The 22899-nt window shown below is 30.0% G+C and overlaps 1 protein-coding gene across 3 annotated transcripts in view; it reads left to right on the plus strand.

Annotated features, from left to right (window-relative positions):
- Positions 1-22899, plus strand: part of LOC117169028 (spectrin beta chain, non-erythrocytic 1) — a 119883-nt gene that overhangs the window by 16314 nt on the left and 80670 nt on the right. For 2 of the 3 annotated variants that reach the window (XM_033355091.1, XM_033355092.1), the window contains exons 1-3: positions 4857-5112; positions 17081-17331; positions 22721-22888. In XM_033355091.1, the coding sequence (XP_033210982.1) occupies positions 5088-5112; positions 17081-17331; positions 22721-22888 (444 nt within the window). In that variant the 5' untranslated portion in view covers positions 4857-5087. Of the gene's footprint in view, positions 1-4856; positions 5113-17080; positions 17332-22720; positions 22889-22899 lie in introns of those variants that run through there. The other variant, XM_033355093.1, reaches the window with a different exon arrangement.

Raw genomic sequence — 22899 nt, forward strand, 5'->3', positions numbered from 1 at the left:
AAAGTGCTGTTTCCTCTCAAGAAAAACCTTCGAGGTGCCACGAGATTGCTTAATTGCATTAATATATACAGAAACTAACCCTTAACATATGAATGGATGTCCCATAGCTAAACATTAAATATGTTATACCTAAATATCTAGATAGATTTTACGTGAGAAAGTAAAAATGTCTGTTGCTTAGCAGTCAGATTTATTAAATTTATGTCTGAAAGACTCTCAGTACATAGGTGTTAAACGTTTCAACTGTACGTTGACAGTCCTCATCAGTAAAAACCCTTTCTACGAAATTTGAACCTGTTAGTCACCTAATATCTTTGCCATAATCATTCCGTCTGCTGGACGGCATGAGATAAGTGTGTTTTTCAATATGACAACAATAATTTCATTCCGTACTCAAGTCCGCTCAGCAGAGGGAGTCAATTCAATAGTTAATAAATAAATTTAAGACTAACAGGTTCAAATTTCATAGAATGGGTTTTTACTGATGAGGACTTTCGACGTACAGTCGAAACGTTTAACACCTATGTACTGAGAGTCTCTGAGACATAAATTTAATAAATCTGACCAGTAAGCAACAGACATTTTTAATTTCCATCAGCAAGAATATTATTACACCCTGTTCAACAACTTAACATCTTATATAAGTTAAATGTGAACGCCCATTTTTCTCCTTGTATACAAAGTTTTTCAACAGTCGAGACAGGTGTTAAGACGGTAGATCATGTTATCTACTGGCGACCCCGGACCAATAGGTCGGATATACTCAGCTTTGACATAGAACTGTCAAGAATGATCCCCATCCTTTTACCAGTTATCTGAGTCGAAATGCCTCAAAGAGTTACTTCTTGCACAACAGAAAAAAGGGGGCCCTAGGGCCCAGGCCTAGCCGTACTAGATTCCTAGACTAGACTCTTAGATTTATGAACTAGACCCTTTATACTATAATTTTCTTTCAAGGGCTCATAACTTTTCTCGCAGTTTCCCATCGAAAAAAAAAACTGGTAGATCCTGAAATTGGGCAGACGGTCCTCGGTCAGGCTGCACCTGTTGACTGTGGAGACCCCTGAGAATATTTTTGAAAAATAATTAGAAAGGGGAAACTTGCGTAAGAAGTGCTTTGGGCCCCTCCAGCTTATGTAATTAATGAAGACTCGCTTTTGGAAAGAAACCAAATTTTCTTGTATGCATTATGCAGACATATACAAATCTGTCTCAATTATACTAATCTCATTTTTGCCTCAGGTTTAAGGTTTGGCATAGGGAGGTAATGCTTTTGAAAGTTGGATTCAGAGTCCATTCACTCCTACTTATTGTTATTCGAGTCGCGCAATGAAATCCCGGTGCTGCTTGTCGCGAGGTGTGCTCTCGTCCGTGGTTTTGACAAATACTTTTTGTCCTCCCTGACCTCGGATGTTTTCTCGACATCTGGGGTAAGCAAGGAAGTCTGTAATTTATTTTGTTATTGCCGTATGTTGCGCGTATACTTTTACCCACACTGCCACACTTTAGAGTTTAGCACCAGGCACGGAAATACTGGAACTCGTGCTTCTGGAAATACTGGAATTATATGTACAAAACGTTCTATTTGTGTACTAAACTAAACCGATATCCACAACAGGATGTTAAGAGTATTTCCTTCAACGATTATTAGTAAAGTGTTTATCGACTGTGGGCTGTATCAATAAACAAGGAAACTTTATTCCTCGAAATATTGATTTATTGCGTACATACAAAGTTATGTTTGTGTTGGTTTTAAACAATTTAAACATTATATAGTCTATACTAACTTATCATTACAAACTAATGATTCGTAGCTAGAATTTTTGGGAAGTGTCTACGTGTACCGAAAAAATAGAGCTATTTGTACCTAAATGTCGGTAAAAGTAGGGCCTTTTCCTGCTCTATTTGTACCGAAAAAATCCGACTAATTTTACCGAAACTTCGATACCTTAAGACACGCCCCCAAGATTACACTTTACATTTCTTACCTAGAGCAATGGGCTTAAAAATAAATCTATAATCCATTCGATTGTAGAATGAAATTGGGAAATATTAAATTTTTTAAATTCCAGAGAACCTCTATCGCAGGCAAATAAAGATTTGTTTGACTTTACACTTGAAATCTTCCAGGTATAACCGCTCCCAAATCTTGACTCGATATTACAATATTTGTAATAGGTTTATCCTCGGATTTATCTTTAACAGTGAGAATCGTTGACTGTGAGTGAACTTGTCTAAACGTCATTCTTTGGACAGGTTTTCAATTTGAAGTTTCATATCCAAGTCTAGTAACTAAAATTGTAATTTTGAAACCGGTACTATGGATTTAAAAACAATTAAAATAAGTATCTTGAACAGGCTTGAGCATTTTATTATTTAGAAATAGATTTATTATTTATAAGAAGAAAAAGTCACAGAAGGAAAAAAATAAGGGACGATTCAAAAACTACATCACACTCCTAGGAGGGGGGAGGGGTAACATGTTTTGTTACGATTTATGACGCAGGGAGGACGGCTAACGCATGATATTACATCATACATGGAAAATATAAATGTGGATGACAACTTTTCTAAATGCTTGCACAAATGAAAATTAGCGATTTTGTTTCACACGTAAAGCATCTAAATATATATTTTTCACTTTTTTGTAATAATTGACGCTTTTATGATTGTCACAATCTTGAATGAATAGAATCCAATAATAATATCCAACTATTTTCCGTTGAAAGTTAATTTTATTTAACTGAAAACTCGACTATTATATTTATGGTTCAGAATTGATCTTTTTTTTGTTAATATAATTCTACTGTTTGGTTGAAGGTTTAACTATTTTGTTGAAAATTCATTTTTTCAGCTGAAAATTAATTTTCTTGGCTGAAAACTTAATTAATCTGTTATATCTGGTGGAAAATTGACGTGTTAAGCTGACAATTAAACTATTAAAAACGATTTGAAAATTCGATTATTTAGTTAGTTGAAAGTTGAACTATTTTGTTAAAAATTTATTTTGTCTATTTTTTTGTTTCAACTCAAATACTTGGTTGTAAGAAAGGTTAAAGACTTAACTACTTTTGTTAAATTGGTTGAAAACTGATCACTTTTGGTTTGAAATTCAACTGATTGATTAAAAAGTGATCTTCTTGGTTAAGGATTCAACTATTTTGTTGCAAATTTGTCTTTTTTGTTTGAATTTTACTGTTGAGAATTACTCTTTTTTTGTTTTAATTAGACTGTTTTAGATTGAAAATTAAAATCTTTTTGATCTTTTTGGCTAAAAATTCAACTATTTTTGGTTAAAGTTCGATATCGTTTGTTTAAAAATTCGACTACTTGATTACAAATTCATATCTAGGTTGAAAATTTAACTGATTGTTGGTGAAGTTTAATCTTTTTGTTTGAAAATTCGACCATTTCCTTAAAAATTCAACTATTTTGTAGAAAATTTGTCTATTTACATGAAAGTTGAACTATTAGGCAGTGAATGCAACTGCTTGGTCTCAAATTAGTTTGTTTGTTGAAAGATTCTACGATTTGGCTAATAAACCATCTTCTTTAGATGAAAATTCAACTATTTTGTTTAAAAAGCAATATATTTCAACCGGAAATTTTAGGAATATCGCACCTAAATTAATTTTATTCAAAAGAATTTATTCCCCTATTTTCGCACAAAATGACCATGTTTCCCCTGTTTTAAATTAAATAAATACGAGCATTTTGAGCTGTAAAGTCTGTTAAAATATTATATTTGTATATATTTTATGTTTCTTTTAGACGTTTATCAAATGAAATCAAAGAAAGAATTTTAGTCTAAAAAAGGGGTGGTTCATGCTTTCTGTGATGATACGTGACAAATATGAGGAGGGGTGGCAATTAGGTATTTTCACTTCAAACACCAGGTAACTTCACTTCGTTGTGTGCTGAGAGGAAAGTAATGGGCCAAATGTATGGGACGAAAATTTGTTTTTAGTATATTTTCGTAATGCATGATAATTATTTTCATTTTATTAAATAGTTCTCAAAAAATGAAAACTATTTTTCACATACACTAATATAGAAAAAAATTAGATTTTACGAAGATATTAGTAAAATAGACATTTGTTTTTTTTTCGTAAATATCGATCATTGTTGAGATAATTTCGTTTTTATTTCTTAAACAAATAATTTGTTCGTGGCTTTTTGTGACCCTAAGTAAAATAGTAGTCTTTTGGTTTTATGGCTTTGGGGTCTGTTAATATAAAATCTTCTTCATCATTTACGGACCCCAAAGCCACAAAACCAAAAAACTAAACAAATAATATTCAACTAAATACATTTGTACAATATTAATATATTAGTTAATGACATATAATTGGATCTTGTTATTAATACTTCACACCTACAAAAGTGACATTCAATGCGCAATTGAGGCCATCAACGATATTAGACGTTATCAAGACTGTCAACTTTATTATCGCGCATACCACACACTTGACAATGAAAAAAGACAGGCATTTAAAACGCTCATTGTTACATGAGCTATACTCTATACTGGAGGAATAGAAAAAAATACTCTAATGAAAGTTTTCAAAATTTTAAAGTGTTTCTTAAAATAGACTTTATTACCGGAAAATATTGTAAGTAGATATGCTTATCTTACACAATGTGTATTATTATGCAAATTAAATTAGTGCTGTTGTCTAAATTGTTAGAGAGAGTCCAGAGCCTTCTTTAAAAATATATATGTATATTTTCGCATTTTCTGCGCCAATGTTAACATATATCTATTCGCATATGTGTACCTGCATTCTTATACAATATACATAACAGGGCGTCCGCTATACTCTGGCGCGATTCGTGATAAGAGTCCTGTTAGTAGTAGCCTTTGGCAAACAGCTGAATCAGTCGGGTGTCACCGCTCGCAATCCGTCTCATCTTCCCGGCGTCGTTGCTTCTCGATCACTGCCACCATAAAGTCAACGATTAAATCTCAAAAATTTCCGCGTCGAGTTTTGCAATGTTGCAATCGTCATATCTCGCGAGTGAAATAAACAAAGAGTGCTTCTGAGGACGGATTTAGCCAATTCATTCCATCAAACTATCAAAGCACAATGTCATATCGCTACAACAAATATGGTATACTTGATTCTAGATTATCAAAACATCAACAACCATAACTTGATTATATCATTGATTAGTTTAAAGGGGGAGGGGATTATACGCAGAAATAACGGTATGAACTTAGATAATATTTATAACTTAAACATGGCTTAAACGCAATAAGAAAATCCGACTATATTTTTAGTTAAAAGTTTTTTTTTTAATAAAAGGACTGCTAGGGTAAAAGCACAGATCCGTTAAGCTGGCAGGAGCACGATGCAAAAATGGACTACAAACCTATAAGGAATTAAGGACATATTTAGGGCTAATTTAATGCTCTATTGTCAAATTTAATACGCTTCATTTAAACAAAAAAAAACCGGTGGTCATGCTAGCTTAACGTTAAGCTAGCAGGACTACATAGAGAGAAAAACCACTTAGGCATTATTTTTTTCACAATAACTTAGGGCTCATTTAATGCCCCATTGTCAAATGTGATGCTCCGCATTTAAAGCAAAAAACCTGTGGTTCTGTTATCATAATATTAAGCTAGCAGGACGCCGCATAGAAAAAATTACATTTACCATATTTCTTTGCACTATAATTTAGGGCTCATTTAGGGTTCATTTTATGCCCCACTGCAAGATTTGATCTCCGTCTTTTTTAAGATAACTATAGGTTTTTAGTCCATTTTTGCAATGTGGTCCTGTCAGCTTAACGGACCTTAAAAGCACCAATTCTTGACAACCCCAGTTGTAGTCACACTTCTCTGATTTCGTAGATAATAAATTTTTGTAGCCTGTTTTGCTTAAATTTATTTAATTCTACTATCATTTTTACATATAATGCATATATTAATTATTCAGTGCAATTAAGTATGTTTCCAAAATAAATTCACTTCGGTTTTTGGCATGCCAATCATAGGGCTAAGGTGCCAAGAATTGGCGCTCCTACCCTATTCTATTTTTGATTCGAAATTCATATCACAGGAAACAACAGAAGTAAATTTTTGTTATGGATAATTTTTAAACAGATAAATTGGAATTTTTTCGCATCGAAACAAAACAAGATTCAGTAGAGTTGACATATTAACCATTTCCCATGTGGTGGGTAAATCTTAGCACGTGAAGGCAATTTTTTGGAGGTAAAGGTTACGCTGAAATGATTTGCTTTTCGGTTAAAAATGCAGTTGTTTGATTGAAATATCAACTGTTTATTTTAAATTTAAAATTAAAAAAGATGCTTTTTTGGAATTTATCTTTCTTGGTTGAAATGCCGGTTATTTGATTTGAACTACTTTATTAAAAAATTAATTTTTTCTATTAAGGATTCGTAATTATAGTTGAAAATTTAACTAGTTGCTTTTTAGTGAATTTTTTTATTGAAAAATCTACTGTTTTGTAAAAAATTCATCTTTCTGTCTAGAAAATTCATCAATTTAATAAAAAATTACACTACTATTTGGTTGAAAATTTAACTTTTTAGTTGAAAAATCATATTTTTGGGTTGAAAAGTCAACTTTTTTGTATGTAGATGATTCTTCTTTTTGACTGTAAAATTAAATCATTTTGTTATAAATTCATCGTTTTTGTTAAAAATTCGTTTTTTTTTTTTTTTTGGTAGAACATTAATCTTCTTAGTAGAAAATTCATTTTTTTTTGTTGAAACTTTAACAACTTTGTTGACGATTCATTTTTTGTTGAAAACTCAATAACTTTGTTAGATAAATCATCTTTCTTGATTGAAAATAAACTTTTTTGATAAAAATTCAACTGTTCCAAAAAATGGGTGTTTTTCTCTCGATAATGCAAATGCCTAATTGAATCTTTTTTGTTAAAAATTCTTATTTTTTGGTGGCTCAATTAAACTTCTTGATCGAAAATTCATCTTGTAGGTTGAAAATTTAACAAGTCTGTTGAAAATTCATTTTTTTTTTTGAAAAAAATTTAAGAACTTTAATGAAAATTCATTTTTGTTGTAATTTTTTAAATTGAAAATTCGACCATTTGATTGAAAATGCATCTTTTTATGCTAAAAATTCAACTATTTCGTTAGAAATTCAACTATTCTATTAAAAATATAATTATTGCTTGAAAATTGAACTATTGAAAGTTCATCGTTTATGATAGAAAAGTCATCCGAGTTGGTTGAAAATTTATCTTTCTTGTTTGAAAACTAAGGTTTTTGTTAAAAATATAACCTTCTTCGAAAATATTCATCTTTTTGGCTTGCAAATTGTACTATTTGGCAAAATCTTTAACTATTTTATTGTTGTTGAAAACTCGGCTCTTTTACTGAAAAGTTAATCTGTTTTGTTGTTGATGCAACTGTTTTGTTGAAAATAAATTTTTTGTGTGTAAATTCATATTTTTGTGTTGGAAATTCATCTCTTTGGGTAGAAAATCTTTTTTGATGAAAATTCAACTACTTTGTTAAAAATTCAATATGTTATCTACAATAATTTTTGTTTAAGAATTGATAAACGTAAAGTCAGTCTTTAGAAAACGACTACGTTACTTTCGGTGGATCTCAAAAAAGCCCTAATTTGTTAATGTAGTTAATAGAGAGTCCATAACTGGAAACATTTTCTGTGTGAGAAGAAAGAGGCTCAAGAGCCTTTCAAAAAAATACCCTGGCGGTGCCACGCCCCGCCAGGCCTCGACTACACCACTGATCATGATCAATCTCACTTTAGATTTTATTCTAGCTGGCTACTTACCGGGAAAACCGGGAATTAGTGTAAAATTTTAAGAAAAGTGAAGTATAATAGACATAAAAGTATAATCTTACCAAATAGAGCACAGATTGATGAATGATTTCCCATTGAAAATCCAAAATCTATATCTTAGATCCTAAGTAACAAAACGCGAATAACTCCTAAACTGCAATCTTCAGAATTTTTCAGAATTCTCACTACTGCTTATAAAATTACAAACGTCATTCTATTGCGCCCCTTTTGGACTTTTTAAAACATTCTTATTTTATACCATGTTAAAAAATCCTCTTCCTCGTTTTTTCACTTTATTTCGAAATGAATTGATAGATTCAAATGAGAAGATAGGACCATTTTTAGTTAGAAGTTATTCTTTTTAATTGTTTTTGTTTTAATTGTAATTCTCTTATATTTTTGGTCGAAAATTCGTCTTTTTTTAAATGAAAAATGGACTTTTTGGGCAGAAAATTCATCCTTTTCGATTGAAAATGTCTGTTTTGGTTGAAAAGTAATCTTTTTTGTTTGAAAATTCTTCATTTATGGTTGAACGTTTATTTATTTTAATTGAAAAGTCTACTATCATATTTTTGGTCAAAAATTCATCTCTTTTCATTAACAAATTTCACTATTTAGTTGAAAATTTTATTATTTTGTAGAAAATTTGACAATTTTCTCAAAAAGTAATCTTTTTTGGTTGAAAGTTAAGTTTTTAAATTTTAAAACGGTTACACTAAGAATGATTCTTTCTGGTTCGAAAATTCAGCTGTTTTGGTTAGAAACTTAAAAAGCCATCTTCTTTGGTCAAAAATTAAACTAATTTAATGAAATTTCACTTCTTTTTTTTTTAACTTCGACAATTGGTTTGAAAATTACTTTTTTGGTAGAAAAGTAATCTTTTTCAGTTTTTTACTTGAAAGTTAATATTTTTCGGTTAAAAGCCAATCCTTTTCATTTAAATAGTCTATACAATTATACCTTGGATTCAGAATGAATCTCTTTTGGTTAAAAATTCTACTATTTGGTTGAAAATTTAACTGTTTTTTTTTTCAAAAAGCGATCTTCTTTGTTCAAAAAATCAACTGTCTTGATGAAATTTATTTTATTTTTTTCACTTCGACTTTTGGATTGAGAATTACTTTTTTTGCAGAAAAAGTAATGTTTTTTAGTTTTTTGGTTCAAAATTAATCTCTTTTAGTTAAACATTCTACTATTTTGTTGGAATATTTAATTATTTTTTGAACATTCAGATATTTTGTTGAGAAAAGCCGTCTTTTTTGTCAAAAATTCAACTGTTTCGATGAAATTTCGTTTATTTTTTTATAGAAACTTCGTCCTTTTGAATTAAAAATTCATTTTTCTTTAGAAAGGCTATCTTTTTTTGTTGAAAAATTCTTCGTTTATGGTTAAAAGTTTGTTTCAATTTAAATTTTAACTGTTTTGTGTAAGTCTCGTTTTTTTTAAATAGAAAATTCGTCCTTTTTATTGAAAATTTTCTTTTTGGTGGAAAAGTAATCTTTTTTTGTTCAAATTTTCTCTTTTAGAGTTGAGAATTCTTCTACCTTCTAAACCAATATAGCATTTAGGTTTGAAAATTCGACTATTTCGTTGAAAATTCAACTGTTTTATCTGAAGCTTAATCTTTTTTGTTTAAACATTTGATCATTTGGTTGAAGATACGTCTTTGTATAGGTTGAAATATCAATTATTTGGGGAAAATTGTTAATTTTTTGTTGAAATATCGTTTTTTTGCTTCTTGAGTTCGAATGAAGCTGTTCAGTGTGAAGTTAATTTTTTTAGTTCGAAATTAATTTTGTTGTTAAAAAATTCTCTTTTCAGGTTTCAAAGTGAATTGTTTTCTCAAGCATTAGAATTTTTAGCTAGAAAACTCGATAATTTGGTTGAAATTTTGTTTAGAAAAAATATGTTACGAACAACCTACATTACTGTTCTTCAAAAATAACCCTATTTCCCCTGTTTTGAGAAGATTGTCAGCTGTGAAGTCTGAAATTACTTTTACAATAATTTACATGATAAACTTTGTCTTGAAGTTCTAAAATGTTTAATTCTGTTTACATGGCGGATCAAAATCAATTAGTCTTTAGTAATTATTATTTTAAACGCTTAAAAGTTTATCTTTTAATTTTTCCCCTATCATGAGAAAATTGTCACCTTGCGATTCGATTGTCATATATAATTGGATTATTATACAAGTTTTCTTCTCCAGAAGAAACATGTAGGACGAGGTTATAGTAAACATTCTCAAAGACATATTCTTGAGTTCTTGTGGGAAAATCTAAACGACGGAATGGCGGCATTGATGATGTGTATGATTTATTGTCGAAATAACCCAGAAACTTGTAAATCTGGTTCCCTACATAATTGATTATATCAGTGCTCTAGGCACACGTTTCATTATTTGCTTACAAATGCAGGTGCACAATAAATATATCAACAGATTCTAGAAGATAGTGAACGACTTGAGAGTGCATTACGGCTTCGGTTTACTACGTCACGGTCGAGGAATTCACCACATGCCTACTACTTCTCCGGCCTCAGACGCTACGGCTACGGCACAGCCTGTAGCACCCGGTTAAGTGATCTAATCGAATCTATGAGGTACCTGCTCGTTATTGCTCTCGCTTACATCCACACAAAATTCTGAACCAACTTTAATATCAATACGCCCAAAATTCACTCAAAACAATGGGAAAATCGGGGAATGAAATCTTTTTAATCAAATTATTGTAAATACCATATGGAATGTAATATGCAAAGCAGGCCTCGAACTCAACACACTATTTGACATTTTTTTGAGCGATGACACTATATTTTACAACTATTTCGAAAAAAATTACGCTACAAAATAACTAGTTGGTTTCCGCTAATGCCACTATTTGTGTACACGCTATTTGGCTAAAATAATAAGGCAGTTTTAATCAAAAAAACATTTGAACTTTATACTAAAAGAGTTGTATTTTCAAATCAGAAAGTCGAATTTTCATCAAGAACAGTTTTTCAGTAGATGAGGAAAAAAAAATTCGTTCAAAGTGTTTTAAGCTAAATAGATGAGCTTTCGATAAAACAGTTGAATTTTCAACCAAAATACTCATATTTTCAACCAGAAAGATAAATTTTCAACCAAGAAGATTATTGCTCTATCATAAAAGAAGAATTTTCAACAAAAATACATACACTTTTAAACATGTAGTTCCATTTTCTATTAAAAAATACGAATTTTCTAAAAATTAAATAAAATTTCCACTAAACAGTTTGAACAATTGGTGCGATGTTCGTCCAAATATTATTGAGTAAAATTAATTTTAATTTGAGCATTTTAAACCAAATATTGGAGTTTCCAAATAAAAACGATATCAACCCTTTTTCCAACTCCCCCAATTTTCCGGGACGACTTAAGACAGCCGTTTTTTTAACCAGAAATGAAATCGTACATTTTTAGTTAAAAAAATTAATTTCGAATACAAAAAAAAATAGGAATTTTCAATTATTTGAATTCAATAAAAAGAGATGCGCTTTTAAGCAAATAGTTGAATCTTCAACCAAAAAGATGAATTTTCAACAAATAACTTATAAAATGTAAATTTGCAAAAAAATGGAACAGGTTAATTTTCAGATAAAAAAATTAATTTTTTACCAAATCAAAACCGATGTTCAACAAAAAAGTTACATTTTCAACCGAAAATATGAACTTTCACTTTTTAAAGCGTCATTTTTTAAACAATTACGTTGTTAATTAATATAGAACCTTTATTATAAAAAAACGAAATGTCCTATAGAAAAAGTAAAGATAGTTCTGGAATCATCTGGGCAAAGTAATTGAATTTTTAACCATATAGCAGAAATTTTAATCAAACGAAATGAATTCCGAACCAAACATATAATAGTAAAATTTTCAACTAAAAATATAACTCTTAGCATAAAATGGTTAGATTTTTTATGAGGTTTTATTCTTTCAGTTCGTATTTAAGCGAAAAAAACGAGAAAAAGTGAAAAGGGGGTAAGTTTTTTTAAAACAGAGAAAAAAAGAAGTATTCTTGGACGAAGGTGTACAGAGGGGAATTCGGAAAAGAGTGGAAGTCTGAAACATGAAAGTTATTTTGAAACTTATTAAGTTATTATTGAACTGTACCGTTACCCCTCTCGAATTGGTAATGTAGTTTATGAACGGCCCCTAAAGAATTACGCACTTTAGTGGTCTAATATTACTGTATGATTGGATTGTAAAATTAGAAACAAAAAAGGATTGAATGTACAAAAGAGCGCTAGTTTAACGTTCGTTAAACGTTAAAGGATATTTTTAAACGGAGACTTTATTTTTAAGTGCAAGACACGCCTTGGACATTAGGCATTATTTAGCTCTAATTTATGACTGAATTATGCGATAGGTCTTGACGATATTCCGGCCATAATTTTAACATACGAGACTCGGTCACACTTAATGTCAAGTGATTTTAAATGCTGTTTTCTGTTGAATAATCCGAGGGTATAATTTCATAGTTTGTTAGTGTAGCCAATCGTATTGCTTTAATTAATATCACATATCTCAGAAATCGACTTACTTGAAACTAAATCTATAAATTTCACCGGGAGAATAGAGAGTCAACAAATGCTAAATGAATTTGTAATTATATTGAATACAAATAGCAGGAATGTTGGACTGGTAGATGGAGGACTATTGAACGAAATGATAAGTCAGAGCGCGTTGTCATCCTACTGATATCACGCTCGATACGTTTGCAAAATTCATCTGTTGGGATGACATTCCATTTTATACAATTAACGTGCAGAAAATCATAAAGTCTGACAAGATCTTTGCTAATATATTTTGGTTAAAATAAGATTGAATATTTTCGATTCTTTTCTACATACTTTTCTCTATGCCCCATGGCTCATATCTTGGAATTCCTAATTTTAGTAAAAAATCCGAGCGTCTCCTTTCTACAAAGACTTTTTCCTTAAGAAACCTATAGGATCATTGAACAAATCTTTATGAAAGCAAATCGATTGTAGAATAATAAAATACTTTTAACGGTCCATTCTAGAGCTGCATTGCCAAGAAATTGCCGCATCGTCTCGCTTCATTAAACTATGGCGTTGCATCTTCTTCGCTATTTGATTATTAGCGATAATACCAACCTGTAAATTCAAACTTATTTGATTTTCTGGTTTTTGCATAATGAGGTCATAAATTTCTTGAATTCGACTTAGCTTGACTAACATGGTTTGATATGCAGAGTCGAGATTACAACTCAGTGGTGAGAAGCCGAGAACAGAACTTGTCTGTTTCACGTAATTAGTCTGGTTACGTTAATGTCTTAATCCACTTGAAGCAATAAGAGTAAATGTCATCCACATCAAGGTCGAAAAGGGCATCTTTCATCTGGTTATCACAACATTTTTTTCCTTTCATTTTATAATTTTTTGTGATCAATGAAAATATCGATAAACATTATTAATGTAATATCAATAAAAATTATTCTCAAAAGTGATGTCATCACATATGAGATTAATACCAGAACAATATTTTTTTGCACATCTGACAGAAGGCAGATCATTCGCACGAGTTGAATACTCGTCTCTATGTTTCACTTGCCTCTTTTTATGTGCTAATTTAAAACAGTAAAGAACGTGGCGTGATCTTCAAAAGGATTGAAATTCGAGTTGATATAAATGGCACTGCGTTTCAGGCACTGAATACATACCCATGCGTCATCAAGCAGTTTATTTCTCTTCTTTATTTACAAAAGTAGAATTCTACTTTTTAAATTATGTATCGCTTTTCTTATTTTCTATTTTCATGAAAAATCAAGCTAAAAAGATGTATGATATAAGTGCAAATAAGTTTTTGCACAAGATGTCCAAGGGTGTGCATTTAATCAAAGGGGAAACTATTATCAAGACACTGCTACCAGATAATCGTTGATGTTTGTCATTTCATTTCAAGTGACAAGATACTCGAGTGGGATGCGTGGGGACTTTATGTTGACAAAAAATCTGTTGACCTTCTGCGAAAGATGTGGTAATTTTTTATTTATACTTGTAGGCACTATAGAAATCATCACCTCCACTTGAGGCTTCGAATTTTGATTAGTGGGATTTGCTCAAGACTTTTGTAAAGGAAGATTTTTTAAAATTATTTTTCAACGACTGCTGTTGATACAAAGTATTATTTCAGGGCTAATTTTAGGTATTAAAATGAGACTCAGAAAAAACAGTCTCGAGTGGTACTAAAAGGAGGCCACTGGTGGGAACCCAGATTCATTCGTTTTACATTGAAAATAACACCATTAAGTTCTCGTATACAAAAAACAGGAGACGCAAAAAATGATCCCGTAAAAAAGATATCTTTATTTTTTGCAGTCCATTATATTTAATTTAATAAATAGTTTCAAAAGAATATAAGAATCAAGCAAGACCACCTTATTTGACAATAAACCATCTCTGTCAATCAATTTTGCACTTAAAATCAGTTGGCGTAATGTTGAGGCCGCGGGCGATTCGAGAAACTACCACCCTTCAAGAACAAACATGACGTAAACCGCTCGCACAACTATTTAAGTACTCGTTCATTTTGTAAATGATCAAGTATGTGATAATTAGCCAAGTGTAGCTACTTTGGAATTAGACACTGCTAATTGATAATCTTGAAAAACAGTCATTTTTTGCATTATATTTGGCGGCCTCCACTAATTAAATTAGGTGCTTTGAGGAAGGGGGGATCTTATGTATACTTACTTAGGGGGAGGGCGGTCGAAAGAATTTCTCACATATATTTTCTCTTTTCAATTATTAAAAAAAAATTCTAATCAGCAAGTGTTTTGGCTGATGAAATTTTTTTTTCTACTATTATACACACTCTCTAACTGAATTTTACTTTATTTAATCAAATAATCATAGTACAAATTGAAGTCCCATAAATAGTAGCCCGAGAATTAAAAAATTTATTTCATGAAGAAATTATTTTTGCGAATAAAGTAAAAGAATCACAACAGCGCTTTATACTTTCAAACGTAGAGGTTATGTCTTACATAATTTACTCTGGTGTTACTGAATAATTAGTGAATATATCTGGAATCACTAATTATTCTGTGAAATCTCTACCTACCAATTTCAGTTAGTGAATTTTTCAGTGATTCATATTTAGACAGCATTATATCATTATTTGTTTTATCCCTAGAAATCTCTGAAATCCGTGAATTTTTTTGAAAATTTTATAAACCTTTAACACTTTTGGAAATTACGTGAAAATTCATTGAAACCTTTTGAATTCCATGGATATCATACAAAATTTCTTTAAAACAATTAAGTTCCCTCGAAAAACCCTTTAAAAACTGTGAAAATCCTTGAAATATTCAGAATTGCATAAAAATTCCTAATGTCCCTTTAAAACATATGAAATCTCTTTGAAATACATTGAAGTTTTTGAAATCCGTTGGAATCTTTCTGAATCACTTGAAATGCTTTTTAATATATTAAAATTCATGGAAATCTTTTGAAATCCATTAAAATTCCTCGAAATTCCTTCAAATTCTTCAAATTCGGAAATCCTTTGAAATTCCATTAAATGGTTTGAAATCCTTTAAAATCTTGCGATATCCTTCAGAAACGATCAAAATTCTTCGATATCCACATGAAATACTTTAAAACTCTTTGAAATCCCATGACTTTTTTTAAATCCCTTTAAATCTCTTATAATTCTTTATATAGCCGTGATTAATTCAAGACATAATCGCAGATATTAAAAAATTTAATGCGATCTCTTGAAATCTTTGAAATTCTTTTAACATTTATTGGGATCTTTCATATCCGTGCCAGTATTTTCGAATCTCTCGAACTCCCTTAGAATATATTAAAAAATTTAAATCCATTAAATTCTTTGTAATCCTTTAAAATTCTTTAAAATATTCGGAAACCATTTTGTACAAAGAATCAGTTATTTTTTCTAATAATTTTAATCAGTGAATGAATTATATGGATCAGTTATTTTTACTGATGAATTAGTAAGATTTACTGAATCATAAGTAAAGAGTAACTGATTCATAACTAGAATTCAGTCACTGATTGAAACTAGTAAAAATGGTAAATAGTACAAATTTATAGAGTTTAAAATTCGGTTAAATCTTTTGAAATCGTACGAAATCCTCTAAATCCATGGATATACTTTGGAATATTTTGAAATCTCGTAAAAACATTTAAGTACGCTAAAATCCTTTGAAATCCTTTGAACTATTAATAAATCTCTTTAAATCAATTAAAATATTCGAAATCCGATTAAAATCGCCTGTGAATTAATTTTAAAAATGGTTAAAAATCCCTTCAAATCGCGTGAAATCTACGCGAAAAATTATGTGCTAAAATAACGTAAAATTCGTTTGAAATTAGGTCATTTCTTCAAACACTTGAAACCTTTTAAAATCTGAAATTTCTCTTACTACTTTGAAATCGTTTGAAATGTCCAAAAAGATTTGTAATCCATTAAATTATTTTTAAATTCCTCGAGATACCATAAAATTCCTATAAAGCTTAGGAAATACAGGGGAACCTGGATTTCCGTAAACTGGATTTATGCGTTCTTAGAATTGATGGCCTCGGCAATTTGGCGTTGCGAAGTGTGTTGGACGGAAAGAGAGGGGGTGCTTAGTCAAGCATGACAAACAACATGAGGGTCACACTCTCAGCACGTTAGTTGCATCAGATTGCGTCATGCGTCAAAATCAAACAGAAATGGTTAATACCATCAAATCCAGGTTGCAGTGTATCGTTAAGTTTAGCGAAAATTTTGTAATTTTAATACTTTTAATGCACTGGAAATCTTTCAAATCTTTTAAAGTCCCTTTCATATTTAAACGCAAATAAATAAATAATAAAGCTTAAATACATTTCATAAGAAGGGAAAAAGAGTTTTAAAAAAGCTGTAGTGATAAATTTAGCAAAAAAGGAATAATTATTCTGTGTGCGAATAATTAGTGAATGGATGAAATGGGCCATATATTCTTGGAAAAAAAGGGTCGCAAAATTGGTGTTTTGTAACAGAAACAGCCGTTTTGCAGCTGCTGTCGGTAGAGGGTATTTTGTTCAGCTTCATAATCCCGGGAATTCAGGCTGGAAGACATTCTCGTGTTCAAAGCGTATCCATCCTTTACGGCTCGTTTCGCGTTATTTTGCATTTCGAGGGAGCGCGGTTTGACGCTGGGATAATAATTTTTTCCCCTTCTTTTCTTGTTCTCGTTATTTTCTTGATGTTTGTTGATGTCATCTTTTTTCTCATTGCAGGAGCGCAGTATGAGCCCGGCGCTGGGCGAAGCGCCGCACCCCACGCAACTTTTTACGGTTACGAACACGTTACAACCTATCCACCGCCGAGGGTTGACCGATTTAGGGGCGGACCAAAGATTCAGAAGAGAATGACTCAAAGGGAGGACGTTCTCAAGTTTGAGCAGGGCCGAATTAAGGCCCTGCAAGAAGAACGTCTCCATATTCAGAAAAAAACCTTTACAAAATGGATAAACTCATTTCTGCTAAAGGTATGGATCTTGAAAATTTATCATTTTAATTGAAGGGTTGCTGTATAAAACTAGATAACCAAAAAAAGTCGGAATTTTTCAGGAGAGAGAAATAAAATTCTGTAAAATCTAAATCAAAATTTAAAGATAAAACAAAAGTTCGCTTCCGAGTTGAAGTATTTCTGAATTGAGACCAAAAAAGTATGATTAAGAAGAATTATCCAGTTCCTAGAAGTATATGCATAGAAGTGGAACTGTATAATCTCAAAGTTTGACTGTAAAAAGTTAACAATTCCGAGTAATAGATCAAAGAATTTAGAGGTTTGAATTTCATGGGATTTGAAAATTGTTTTTGAATAGTGACTAACAATTTATTAATTTCTTTTTTTAATACAGTGAAACTCTTCAATAGCCCTCCCTTCTATAGCCCTTCCCAGAATTGATGATGCGCCGCGTGTAGGTGTAACAGGTGTTGCGCGGCGTGCACGGGATCTGCGGCTGTCACTCAGGCGAGCAGTCAGGCGTGAACAAACAAAAGCGGACCAGCCTACAATGAGTTAGTTGCCACCCACCGTCAGCCCCGAAATAGGCACTATAGAAGAGTTTCACTGTAATTAAAACTTTCTCCCGAAACTTATAAAAATGGTGTTTTGTAGAAAGTTCAGATCTTAGGTTGGAATTTGATCGGCACTTTGGTGCTGAAAAAAGTGGTCAATATTTTTATGTAAGGGCCTCTTATTACAAAAAAAGCATTTTATTATTTTACTATATTTAAAAACTTTTAGAAAGAGTAATATAGTTAGAATAAGGTTAAAAAAAAAGGTAAGTAGTTAGGAAAATAAAAAAGAAGATATATGGGAGACGAGAGTTTTCGAAGAAATACTTTAAAAACAACATGTATTTGACTTTTTACAGAATTTTTTTTAAGCAAAAAGCTCATTTTCCTAAAAAAATTTTTGATCATCTAGTGATGTGCTGCAACCCTTCAATTATTTATAGAGGTATTGGGTATTATATAATTAAAAAGATGTAGCTTGTAAAAGGCGTGTTCCAGTTTTTAAAGCGATGAGAAATATCTATCAACTTGTATATCAACACGTTTCATAATTAAAAACAAGCCATTGTTTAAAAAGTACACATAAACTCTTGTTGAATAAGGTGCCAGTCGTGCAGAAAGAGAAAGAATTCAGAAATGTCATGAGTTGTTTGCGAAATATACGTTGAGTGACGATTGAAGCAAGCTGACAGATCCAATAATAAAGTAATTTATTGACACCATCTTGGGCAATCTTAAACATTCCTAAAGTTTAATTTGATCAGGGTCGCTGTAGGTCAGGGAAAATCAGGAAAATGTTGGGGATTTTGAAAAAAAATCTTACAAAAGTCAGAGAATATCTATAAGAGGCGCTTGGAATAATTTTGAAGGATTTAATTTTAATCTGAAATTGTTTCATTTTGTTTATAAAAGATTCTTTATTAAACATTTTGCATGGTTTATATGAAATGGCCAGGGCGAATGAAAAATTGAACAGGGAAAAATTAAGGAATTTTGAAGCTATCTTTTTTGTTGAAAATTTATGTAATTTGTTGAAAATGAGTCTTTTTAGTATAAAAATTCATCTGTTTAATTAGAAGTTTCATCTTTTTTTGAATAAAAATAGTATTGTTTTGTTGATAATTAATATTTTTTGTTTGAGTATTCAACTCTATTGTTAAAAACTTTAATTTTTTTGGTTGAATACAACTTTTTTAAAAATTTTAAATATATAGCTTTTTTTTTTGAAATGTCTACTATTACATTTTTCGTAGAAAATTCATATCTTTTTGTTACTAATTCCTTTCTTCGCCGAAAACTCGTTTTTTTTTGTTAAAGATTAATTAATTTCACTGACAATTTAACTATTATATTATAGTTAAAGATTCATAATTTTAGTTAAAAATTCATATCTTCGGTTGAAAATTTGTCTATATTGTTGATCATTAATTTTTTTGGTTGAAAATAATTATTTTTAATTTGAAAAATCAACTATTTGGTTTTTAGTTAAAATTTTTTAAATCGCAGCTATAACGTTTTCATTTTGGGTTAAAAAGATCTTTTTTAGTTGAAAATTCGTGTTTTTATTTGAAAATTCATTTCTTTGGTTGAATATTTGACTATTTTGTTCAAAATTCATATCTCATGAAAGTTAGATTATCTAGTCGCAAATTTATTACTTTGTTGTTGTTAAGGTTAATTTATTTGGTTGAAAATTTAACTGTTTTATCTGTAGTCCGCTTTGTATTTTGTTTAAAATTTATTTTGTGTCGTTCAAGTTTTCTCATTGTTTGAAAATTTAACTATTTTGTTGAAAATGCGTTTTTTTTCTTGTTGTTAAAAATTAATTCATCTTTTGGGTTGTAAAATTTATATTTCGGTTGAAAATTCGTCTTTTGGTAGAAAATTTATCTTTTTAGTTGAAAATTTATCTGTGTAGGTTGAACATTGAGGTATTTGGTTAAAAAGTCAACTATTTTGTCGATGTGTAATTTTTTTTGTCTAAAATTCAACTGTTTAGTTAAAAATTCGTTATTTTTATTGAAAATTCATCTTTTATTGAGAAAAAAATCATATTTTTTCGTTTAAAATAAACAAATCTGAAACTTGTTAATTTTAATCTGAGATTGTTCTATTCCGTTTATAAAGGATTATGTGTGAGGGGATTTTGAAAATAAATTTTTTCGGTCTAAATAAAATTGATAATTTTACTCAATGGTGTTCCGTTACTGAAAGTATAAATTAGTAAACTCGATTCTTTACGAATATTCTGCAAATTGAAAATCCATAATTCCCTGAGCAAGAACTAATCGAAAAGACAAAAGAACTGATTATAAAATTCCTGATTATGAAACTACTTTGAGGTCGTCTCTAAACGTCCAGAAAACAGTTATTCCCAGAATCACAGTCGTCACACTATTATAATAAAAAAAAAATTAACGACCTGAACCACAGTTCTCCACAAACGTTTGTCTCTCGCACGCACGTTATACAATCTCAAGCTTCATTATGCAGTTTCGTAATTAAATTACTATAATCAGTAAGTTTGCACACTCTCCTAATTTTGTGCAGCCATGCAATTGCACTTAAATAGAGTGCGATTTTTCGGATTTTAGGTTTTATCTTTAAAGTTTACTATTTTTTAATAATATAATAATAACAAGTTGTAACTTCTATACAATGGTAGAAAATGATTAGAAAATTTATAACTACAGGCCTAATTAAAATTAATTGTAATCTATATTTAGTTAAGGTCAAAATTTCAGAAAAATGCAACTTTCCAACATCAAGCAAATAGAATATTACTAAAAATATTAATAAATTATTTGAACAATTATTTTTACAAGCTTCAATTAATTATTATACTTCAAGGCCCATTTTTTCTTTTATGCTGTTTTTTTGGGTCCCTATAAAACAAACTTGTGGGGATGGTATTTAAAAAATATTATTTTATTTATATTTTATGGCTAATTGTGAAGAGAAATTTTGAGTTTTTTATGGGAGTTGCGGGTTAAACTTCATGGGGCTTGCGCCATCTCTGAATATAATTTTTAAAAAAATTGCATAATGAAACTTGAAAAAAAAATTTTAAGTTTTTTTTTCAATAAATTAACTCCAAGGAATTATTAATTAATTTCATTAATTTGAAGGGATTTCAAAGCGTTTTCTAGAATTTCGGAAGTAATGGAAAGATTCTACAAAACCTGTAAGGTATTAAGTGAATTAAAAAGATTTTACGGGGTTTTATAATATTTCATTGATTTTAATGGATTTTAAAGTTCTCAATTGATTTTAATACATTTTTCAGGATTTCAGGAATTTCTTATTATTTATCCTAAATTCTTGGGAATTCTTTTAAATTTGCTCAATTCTAATTAATTCAATTGATTTAAAAAAATATTTATTTGTTCCTGAGGATCAATAAATTATAATATGATCAATGGATTCGAAATAATTAAAAGTATTTTTTCAAAATATTTGGCCTTTGTGAGAGCTTTAAACAAAGTCAAAAGATTTCAAATATTTTAGGGTATTTTAAAAGTTTATAAAGAAAATGTAGGGTAATGTAAAAGATTCTCTGGCGTTTACCATGAATTGTTTAAAAATATTTTGAATTCTTTTAAATTCACTTGATTCTACTCAATTTCATGAATTAAAAATAAGTATCCGTTTAATTCATCTTTAAGTCATTAAAAATCACCTTAAATTGTTAAGCATTTCATCGAATTCTTTTGAATTCCCTTTAATTATTCTGAACTCATTTCAAACTGAATTCAATGCAATTTTTTAATATTTTTGAATTGTTTTCAATTCACTCGATTGCTTTTTTAATTCAGCTTGATTTTTTTTGAATTTCATTGAATTCTTCTTATATCCCTTAAATTCCACTAAATTTACTCAAATTTTACTGAAATCATTTGGATTTTTTCGATTTTTAAAATTATTTCAAATTCAATTGAATTTTTTTTGCAGTCATTAGTCACTTTTGTGGTTAGAAATTACTAGGTTTTAAAAGATTTGAAATTATTTTCTGTAATTCACCCTGAATTCTTCTAATTTTACTCAATTCGACTTAATTTAATGCATTTTTTTGAATTTTTAAAAGTTTTTCTTTAATTGATCCTATAATTCTTTTGACATCACCTTCAATTAATAATAATTTGATCAAATTATCTTGAATTCTTTTGAATTTTTCTGATTTCATTTCAAATTTACTGAATTCAGATAATTTTTGTCATATTTTCTAATTGTTTTCAATTCATTTGAATTTTGTTAGATCATCTTGAATTTGTATGAATTTCATCAAATTCGTCTCTTTTACTTCATATTCCTCTAAATTCATTCCAATTTTATAGAAATCGATGGAATTATTTAAATTATTTAAATTTGTTCTAATTAATTTGAATTCTTTTTAATTTAACTTGAATTGCTTTGAAGTCTTTTGAATTTATACGGAATTTGCTACCTTTTGAGCGCAAAAAATACTCTGTGAGCGTGGCACAAAGTATCTTTTGGTCCCTATATTTTATCCCATCGTGTCTGTGAGGCCTGTCATTATTGCCACAAATCTAGATTTTTAAACTTAAGATAAAGTTGTATAATAATACAGGAAAGTATGTCGACAAACATTAAATAAGAAATATATGATAAAAAGTGTCATTGGAATGAGAGGCGCCTTAAACGAAAGACCTTGGATACTAATAGGCCCGGGTGGAGAGCTCTACTTGGTGGATGTGATTAAAGTGAAGTGTATGGTTCTGAATATGCCATAATAATCAAGCTTGTGAATTTTCATGTTATCAATGACGCTTGATGATTTTAGAAAGGGATCTGGCTTGATAATATAATAATAATAATAATAAATTTTGTCCACAGGCTCGTATGGAGGTGGAGGATCTCTTCACAGATCTGGGGGATGGAAAGAAGCTCTTAAAACTGCTGGAAATTATCTCTGGAGAGCGACTGGCAAAACCTAATAATGGACGAATGCGTGTCCACAAGATTGAAAATGTTAATAAGTCGCTCGCTTTTCTCCACACTAAGGTAAGCAAGTA

This window comes from Belonocnema kinseyi, chromosome 3, assembly GCF_010883055.1.
Source record: "Belonocnema kinseyi isolate 2016_QV_RU_SX_M_011 chromosome 3, B_treatae_v1, whole genome shotgun sequence".
NCBI classification, from domain to species: domain Eukaryota; kingdom Metazoa; phylum Arthropoda; class Insecta; order Hymenoptera; family Cynipidae; genus Belonocnema; species Belonocnema kinseyi.